Source organism: Mus pahari, chromosome 22 (assembly GCF_900095145.1).
Source record: "Mus pahari chromosome 22, PAHARI_EIJ_v1.1, whole genome shotgun sequence".
NCBI lineage: Eukaryota > Metazoa > Chordata > Mammalia > Rodentia > Muridae > Mus > Mus pahari.
In genome coordinates, this window is record NC_034611.1 from 2,852,099 (window position 1) to 2,861,316 (window position 9,218).

General features: G+C 40.8%; 1 protein-coding gene and 1 pseudogene across 2 annotated transcripts in view; one reads left to right on the top strand and one right to left on the bottom strand.

The window, feature by feature from the left end:
* Trpa1 (transient receptor potential cation channel subfamily A member 1) overlaps positions 1–4,222 on the top strand; it is a 47,928-nt gene extending 43,706 nt beyond the window's left edge. For both annotated transcript variants that reach the window (XM_021222273.1, XM_021222275.1), the window contains 3 exons: positions 879–989; positions 2,403–2,500; positions 3,134–4,222. In XM_021222273.1, the coding sequence (XP_021077932.1) occupies positions 879–989; positions 2,403–2,500; positions 3,134–3,356 (432 nt within the window). In that variant the 3' untranslated portion in view covers positions 3,357–4,222. The remainder of the gene's footprint in view (positions 1–878; positions 990–2,402; positions 2,501–3,133) is intronic.
* Positions 4,223–7,803: 3,581 nt separating this feature from the next.
* LOC110339004 lies at positions 7,804–8,076 on the bottom strand (annotated as a pseudogene).
* Between the last annotated feature and the right edge of the window lie 1,142 nt (positions 8,077–9,218).

Sequence of the window (9,218 nt, forward strand, 5' to 3'; positions counted from 1 at the left end):
CCTGGATACTGAAGAGCAGTGTGGTCTTAGATTAGAACGAGATTGCTGCCATGTGGTTATCACAACTAACCCATTCCGAGAGCCACCCAGAGCTAGAAGAGAGTGGAAGACACACTTGATGAATACAGGCAGAGGGAACCTTGGAGGGCTCAGTGGAAGACTCTGTGAGCTCTTGGCTGAGCATTTGTAAGGCCCTGAGATGGGTACCCAGGACTGCCCCCAAAATAATAAACAATATGACAATTAAAATCAACACAAGCTCAAAACAGAAACTTGAAAGAGATGAAATATGGTATCTACAAATTGAAGTTATAGTCAATATATATCATGGTAATGTCTGCACCTGCTAATATAACAACAGAAGTAGCAGCAATGACAAACCCAAGAAAGGAGCATGCTAGTTCCATTTTTTGTTTGTTTTCCTTTTGATTTGTGCACTTAACTGCATTTGCACATTCACTTTGCATCTCCCCAGCTAATCAGTCCTTGCTCACCTGTTCTGAGTACATGATGCTATTCAGACTTCCCAGAAGCACTAGGTTCGGGATTGTAACACCCCATGAGAGTGCAGGCTATCTCATCCTTCTTGGTGGACTCCCACTCCTGAACACTTAACTCCAGCTTGCTTACATTAAATTCTTCAACCATTTGTCTCATACCACTTGGGGGTTGCTCTCTGGTCTCATGAGTAATGGATTAAGGGAGGGAGAGGCAGCTCAGTCACTGAGCTAAGGAAGGTGGCAAGAGAAGACAACCTATTCAGTTTACCCTATATTTATAAACTGGGACACGGGAATCAATTTTTTAACTTTGTTCTAGGTGTGATTGTTTTAGATATTAATTAATGATTCTATCGATGAATACAACATGCATTTTAGGTGGAACTTCATACCAACTTAGAAAAAAAGCTGCCACTCTGGTACTTACGCAAAGTGGATCAGAGGTCCACCATCGTGTATCCAAATAGACCCAGGCACGGCAGGATGCTAGTAAGTAATGCTCTTACAGAAAAGCATACTAAGTAATGGTGTGTGACATCCATTCATTGTGCTGTTCTCAGAAGTCCCCAAGAAACCTTTGAGTGTACTCTGGCTGTTGGAAAGAAGTGGTTGTAATTTTTTAAGTGCACAATACATTATATGAAAGTATCAGGATGCTGGGAGGGAAACAGTTGTTTATGCACAGCAGCACATGAGGTATGCAAATCTATCTGTGCACACCAAGCCAAGGCAGGTAGATGAGGCTGCTTTACCATTTCAGTAGCTGTGCTTCAGGGCAGGCATTCAGTGCCTCATTTGTTTTTTCTGATCACTTGCCACATACACTTATGTGTAGGTTTATGTTCAGATGTGTGCATCTAAGAGAAAATATAAATGTGAAGTAAAGAACACATACTGGAAAATGACTATTTAAAGACATGTGAAAAATTCAAAGGGAAGGCCAGGGCCATGTTCTGTAGGAGAATATAGATGTATTGAAAGTCAGAAGTTTCAGATGCTAAAACTCTGCTATGCCCAAGCTGGCAACATCTTTATGAGTCCTCTTCCTGAATTCTTTGTAGGTGACTTTTACCTGTGTAGTCACAAAATCATGTCTGCATATCAGTTTAAGTTTTATTTTAACTCTATGCTATCCCTCAGCCTTGTATATGGTTGCAATCACCAGCCAAGCAGAAGAATATTCCGTAACTCGCATCTCTCGCTGAGAGCTTACCTTTAAGGTCCAGACCATCCTTGTTATGTATAAAGGCCCATTTCCTCTTGCTCTGCCCTCTCGTTCACATTGTTTCTATACTTGCTCCTCTTGACTGCTGGTTGGCCTGGAATCCCAGAATTGTCTCATGCTTGGTCATTTCACATCTACCCTTGACCTTCTCTGGTCACCTATGATTTAAAGGGCACTCAGTTAAACTCTGGTATGTCTCAGTGTTAAAGAACTCCCCAGCGTGTGCAAGCTCCTGTGGTCTGCCCCTCGTACCAGAGAAAAGGTGAACACTAAGTTCAAAATTATTAAAATTTGACTTCAGAAACATCTATGTATGGACTATTGTTCAGTAGCTGAGTCATGATGGGTAAAGAGGCACAGTAGTTTTAAAGAATTAACACTGTATTTGGAGCAGGCCTGGCATGATGCAGAATGGGCATCTTTCATGAGGATTTGTAAACAGCACAATAAAATCCTCTTCAACAGCCCTCTGCCACGTTTATGCCTTCGGTATTATTTGCCTTTTTAAATTGTTCTTTTACCAATGACTTCACTGTAGCCTTTGGCCTGATGGTTTCCCAGGTAGACAGAAAAAAATATCCTACTGAGCCTGACTTGGGTGCTGAACTCTAATGCATGCACATGAAATATTTCCTGAATTTAATCCACCCTTACTAACTACTGTGTTTTACCCACAGCGGTTTTTTCATTACTTTCTTAGTAAGCAAGAAACACGACAAGAAGTACCAAACATTGACACATGCTTGGAAATGGAAATATTGAAACAGAAATACCGGTATGAATTTTTTTTCATCTGTCCTCGTGTGAGATATTGGGTACAAGTACATTATGATCATGGTCTTTATTTTGTATATGAACTTAGGTTTTACTGAGTTGCACATGCACTCAAAACCAAGAGATGTTGTTTCAGACTCACTTTACGTGTGGTCATTCAGCAACCAGTGTGCCCTCCCAGGAGTAAGTGAATGAGACCTAAGTGCTAATTTCCTTGCTCCTGGGTTCATTATCATAAACTGTATTCTTCATGAGCCAGCTAGGTTCATGTAACAGGACCCTAAAAGACTTGAAGAATTCTTGGAATAGCTGCCTAGTGGGCAGAAGATATGCAAGAAAGCTCTATAGTTACCTGAATTTCAATTGCCAATCAACTGTTTAGTAACTATGTCCACGGGAAGCCTGCTTAACCACTCTGCATGTTTCATATCAGTAACTGTAAACAAAGGTAAGCACAAACTAGTAATCTAAGTTAGGGGGAGTCACCAGAACTTCCTGAACTGGCGGCTATCAGGAGGCTAAAGCTGAGCACAGTTACCTGGTGCAGAACATTTCTAGTCCCTAGTCCTTGCTGCAGTCAGAGGGGCTTAAAAATGACTGAAAGTAAGTTCATGATGCATGCATGTTCTTACAGGCTGAAGGACCTCACTTCTCTCTTGGAAAAGCAGCATGAGCTCATCAAACTCATCATCCAGAAGATGGAGATCATCTCAGAGACAGAAGATGAAGATAACCATTGCTCTTTCCAAGACAGGTTCAAGAAGGAGAGGCTAGAGCAAATGCATAGCAAGTGGAATTTTGTCTTAAATGCAGTTAAGACTAAAACACGTTGTTCTATTAGCCACCCAGACTTTTAGTTCTGTGTCTTGTGGGAGCAGTAGACTGCTTTACATACTTATTTCAGCAAATTTCAGTTTGGAAAAGAGCAAAGAAACAGGAATTTGACTAATGTTGCTGCATGGAGATCCTAGTTCCGGCAACTTCACCCATACATATGCTCATAGTTCCTGTCAATTACTATGTATTGAGACAATCCTTTCTGACATGTTCAGGTTGAACATGAAGCATAATCTCTTTTAAGTGAATAAAAACCAGGGTTGTTGGAATGCATATTATGAAGGACAAGAATTAATGTAACTAGTAAGGCAGAACACAACTACATAATACAAGATGCATATAATTCCAAGTATTATATTTAATCTGCTACCATATAAAACCTTCCTGTGTTATAACCTGGGCGGGACACTGTAATCTCTGTTCCTTCTATGATTAGATCATAGGCTCACCCTCCTTGTCCCATCACATATGACATCATTATGAGCCATGTGACAGAAATCCTAGTTAGTAGATTGTGATAAATATGAATGTTACAATAGAAATGTGTTCCCTTAGTATTCATCAGTCGTGATGGTTGAAATGCGAATCATTGCCCACAGACTCATACATTTAAACCCGTAGTCCCAGTTGCTGCTGCTGCTTAGGGAAGCCACACAGCCTTGCTTGCTCTCTCCTTTCTGGGTGTGGAGAGAAATGTGATCAGTCAGACTCCTTCCTGCTCCTGCTGCCACACTCTTTTCTCCATTATGGACTTCTTCCGAAACTGCAAGCAGAAATTCATTGTTCCTTCCTCAAATTTCTTTTGGTCATGGTATTATATCATAGTAACAGGAAATAACTTATGTAACAATGGTCTTAATAAAGAGTAAAACCTGTACGGTCATTCCTTGGGGACAGCAGTATGCGTCTTATCGCGTTGAGCCCTTTGGGATTGGAAATGTGCCTTCATTAGATCGCCACCGTTACTCTTCTCTTGTATAATACAAAGTGAGAATGTATCAGATAGCCCAGTTCTGAGCTTCATAAAGTGGTTCTCATGCTCATTCCCTCACCAACTCCAGAGTATATCTACCCTATGAACATGACTTTGACTATGCATGTCCTTATGTAATGCAGGTAGTGTTGTTTTGAGTATTTAATGTCTCTTTTTCTATTAGCTATTCTTTTCCAATGGACGTTATGCTTAATTTACAAGCTAAATCGCACTGTGTGCCCATTTAGTGTAGGGTCTCTGACAGTCCATCTTGTTTTTGTAGACTCTTATATTTGCCTGGTCTGAGAGATGAGTGAGTATCTTAATGATTTCCACCTTCTTGCTGCCACATGCATTCAGTGCAAGTTCAGCACCCAGTGTTGCATAGCAATTTGTCATATTATAAACCCAGACATGTCTACATTCTGTAGACATGTCTACAACAAAACACGCACAATGGAGGCAGTGTTCTATGTGACTCTGTCTTTGGTGTGAAGTCCTTTGCTTTCCCATAAAGTCCAAAAGCCAGAATTCCCCAGTGCAGGAACAATGAGCAAGCAACTATTGATTGTACTATGAAGTCCTTCACTGCCTTCAAATCTCTGCACAGTACAAGTACTCAGGGCTACTGAGCACCACGTGGAAGAAGCACCATGCCTCGTGCTGTGGGGAAGAAGTATGCAGGTTGACATGTTACTACCTCATAAACATGTCGCAGACTCCTAAAACTTACCAGTGAGTGAATCCTCCTGAGATTCTCCCCTGCCATTGCCTTCAACACCGTGTCTTCTGCCCACCCATCTCATAACTGCATCTTCTTCCCTGATTGCTCTCTGGTGTTTCCATCTTTGAGCTGTGTTTTGACTCTGATCTCTCACGCATCTTTCTTTTTCCAATGGCAATATCATCATTGCTCTTCATAATCGAGTCTTTCTTCAGGCAAAACCCAGGCTTATATCTCTATGGTTTTTCAAATTAAACACACATGACATTGAATTCAGACCAGATCTTGACTTCCTGTTTTCAACCAAAACACCAACATTCTCTCGAGGTCTATATCTGAAATTGACATGCATCAAGATATGTTAAGGTGTGCTTCCTAAAGAAGAGCTCTAAGAACTGTGGTACATTTACACAATGGAGTACTACTCAGCTATTAAAAACAACGAATTTATGAAATTCTTGGGCAAATGGATGTATCTGGAGGATATCATCCTTAGTGAGGTAACCCAATCACAAAAGAAGTCACTAGCTATGCACTCACTGATAAGCGGATATTAGCCCAGAAACTTAGAATACCCAAGATACATTATACAAAACACAAGAAAACCAAGAAGGACGACCATTGTGTGTGGATACTTCATTCCTCCTTAGAATAAGGAACAAAATACTCATGAAAGGATATAGGTACAGAGACAAAATTTAGAGCTAAGATGAAAGGATGGACTATCCAGAGACTACCCCATTTGGAATCCATCCCATCATCAGCTACCAAACCTAGATACTAATGTTCATGCCAGCAAGATTCTGCTGAAGGGACCCTGATATTGCAGCCTCTTGTGAGGCTATGCCAGTGCCTGGCAAACACAGAAGTGGATGCTCACAGCCAGCTATTGGATGGAACACAGGGTCCCCAATGGAGGAGCTAGAGAAAGTACCCAAGGAGTTGAATGGGGGCTGCAACCCTGTAGGTGGAACAACAATATGAACTAACCAGTACCCCCTGAGCTTGTGTCTCTAGCTGCATATGTAGCAGAAGATGGCCTAATCGGCCATCATTGGGAATAGAGGCCCCTTGGTCTTGCAAACTTTATATGACCCAGCACAAGGGAAGGCCTGGGCCAAGTAGTGGGAGTGGGTGGGTAGGGGAGCAGGGGCGGGGGGGTATAGGGAACTTTCGGGATAGCATTTGAAATGTAAATAAAGAAAATAATAATAATAAAAAATAAATTAAAAAAATGAAAACAAACAAAAAAAAGAGATAGATCATGCAGGGCCTTTTCTTCTGTGCTTTGACTAATTTCACACAATAAAGTTCCCTTTAGGGTTGTCTACATCAAAAAAAAAAAAAAAAAAAAAGAAGAGCTCTAAGACTTTATATCTTCACTGGAACAGTATCTACACAGTAAAAATACTTTCTTAGTATCTATATAGCTCCAACTTCTTTCCCACCATTTATAACTAAAGAACAGAGGTCATAAAGATTTTCTTCCTCTACTGAAGTAATGCAACATTCTAGGCCTAATTTAGCCTCTTCTGGTCTTGGTCTTCTCTTCACTCTTGGTCCACAAAGTTCATGATTCCCATCCTCCTTCTTCCCCTGTCTTCTCTACAGTCTATTCTCTCCCCAAGTCTTTCAAAGCTTTGTTTATGTGGTATCTTGACATTGAAGTCCTCCTGAGTCATAACTCAACCCTGGTCTCTTGTGGACTGATACAGATGTCTCTTCTACTCCCCACTATAGTGGTGACGATGACCTGCCTCTGACCCATAGCCAGGCACGACACAGTCTTGTTCATGTTCACTTCCATCTTCAGTCTTAGGTGATACAAAGGATGGCACGCTTCTTTGCTTTTTCCCCATAGCCTGTGTGACCTCTAGGATAACACCTTGTATGTAATAGATGCTCAACAAGCACAAATGGGAGTCAAATAAAATCAGTGGACATAACAAGTGCAGGCTTGAAAAAGAAGGTTAGGAGACTGTCTCAAACATCGTTTGTGACCTGCTACTATTGGGTCTGTCCTGCTTAGCAGACTTCTTCCCGAGGAGAGGCATTGTCACAGGAGCCACACAGCCATGCTTTCTCTTCTCGCTGCATCAGTCTGGGTTATTTTTTATTACTTTTAACTATGGTGGGAATGAACAACAGAGAGAGTTTTTACTTCAGAATAGGACAGCATGTGCTTTTGCTTGGACTCAGTCCCTGTTAGTTCATTAACTCTATAATTGCCTCATCTCTTCAATGATGACAATATGTCACAGTGGAGAACTGGCAAGATTAGACAATGTGTACATAGGTTACCTAGCTAAATAAGTGTCATTTAAGAAAACTTGTGCAGCAGATAGAAGCAGACATTAACTACTCTGTAAATTTCCTTGAAAGTTAATTAGCATCTTGCTATAAATGGAAGCTCTCAGAGATACACCTAGAGTCTATTATCCAGGCTATAATATCAATCACAAAGTTCATGGACATCTTCATTAAAAGGAGACGTTTCAGTGCTTTTAGCCTCACTTTTGCCTCAGATTCAAATGAACAAACACTGCTACTCACCACAGATCACCACTAAGTGGTTTTTGAAACTCATTCATGAGATATTTTTGAAAATAACACATGTAGGGGGAAAAATCAGCACAATGTATACATCGTTACTGAAAACTGTATAGCATCACACAAAAAAAGGACTTTATTTTGGAAAATGAATTTCTAATTATGGCAAGTTTTACTTCCAGAAATAAATACACAGACTGGCATTCTAATGCATTCTAATTCACCCTTGAAGACTGGCATGCTGAGCAAGGAATGCTCTTATTCTCTGTAGGAGTTCCTTCTTTACACTGTCAGGTACCAGGGCTCTGCCACCAAGTCATCAATGTATTCTAGCCCCTTTTCTATAATTACCTTTACAGTGTGCCTTCAACTGATCCTTCCAGCCGCACTCAATTAATTTAGCTCTCAGCAAGTCTTTGAGGGTTCTCTTTCTCTAGTTTCTATTAACTTGGTTGATCGCTGCTCTTATCTGCATGTCCTTGTTCATACTGCTAACCACACTCTTCAGCTGTCCAGACTTAGACCCTCAGTAGCACAGGCACCTAAGAACACAGAAAAACCCACTGAGTGTTTTAAACCACCTGAGACACTTCGATATGACCAGATTAAATAATGGTACCAAAAGAAAGGCCTGTGGAGATTTCTATGTATGAGACACTGCGAGAAAACTCACGTCTTACCTACTCAGGTTCTCAAAGCCACAGGTATGTGCTATGATGATCACTCCTGTTTTATGAAAGGAAATCACGATACCTCCAGGTTGAATCCCAGGCTTGAAGTCACGTTTATGAGAGAAGAACACAGCTAGACCTGTCCAGATTTTGTGTTCTCATCGTGCGTCTAAATTCTCTCCTAAGAAATGAACAAACGAACTTTACTTCCCCAATGGCTTCATGCTTAGGTTACTGACTGGACTCGCGCGGGGAAGCATGTACTATGAACGTGAGTACTAGAAGGCTGGGAGACCTAGGGCATGCAGACAGTGAAGCCGGAGTGCAGGCTTCCCTGAGCAGAGACTTCCAGCCCCTTCTACTCTATAGCTTGCTGTTAGATTAAAGCACATGTCTCTCAGAGTTGCCTGAAAGATTAAATGAGCTAACACCAGTACAGTATTTCAAAAGTGACTGAGCACATTGCACTCAATAAATACTAGCCAGTATGGAAAATATTTTATTTGCAAAGATCTGAAAGATTACTCATTTATTTGAAGATTTTTTTCATTTTTGTTTCAGGTTAAGAAAAATAAGATCTATGCAAATTTATCTTAAAAGTTCAGTGATCAAATCCTATATTAGTGTCTTATAAAGAAATGATGTCCCTACCTAGAATGTTAGAATCAAATGGCAGAGGATGTGGTTTTTTTTTTCATTTTTTCATTTACATTTTTAAATTATTTATTAGATTTTTTTTATTTACATTTCAAATGCTATCCTGAAAGTTCCCTATACCCCTGCTCCCCTACCCACTCACTTCCACTTCTTAGCCCTGGCATCCACCTGTGCTGGGTCACATGACGTTTGCAAGACCAAGGGGCCTCTATTCCTAATGATGGCTGATTAGGCCATCTTCTGCTACATATGCAGCTAGAGACACAAGCTCAGGGGGTACTGGTTAGTTCATATTGTTGTTCCACCT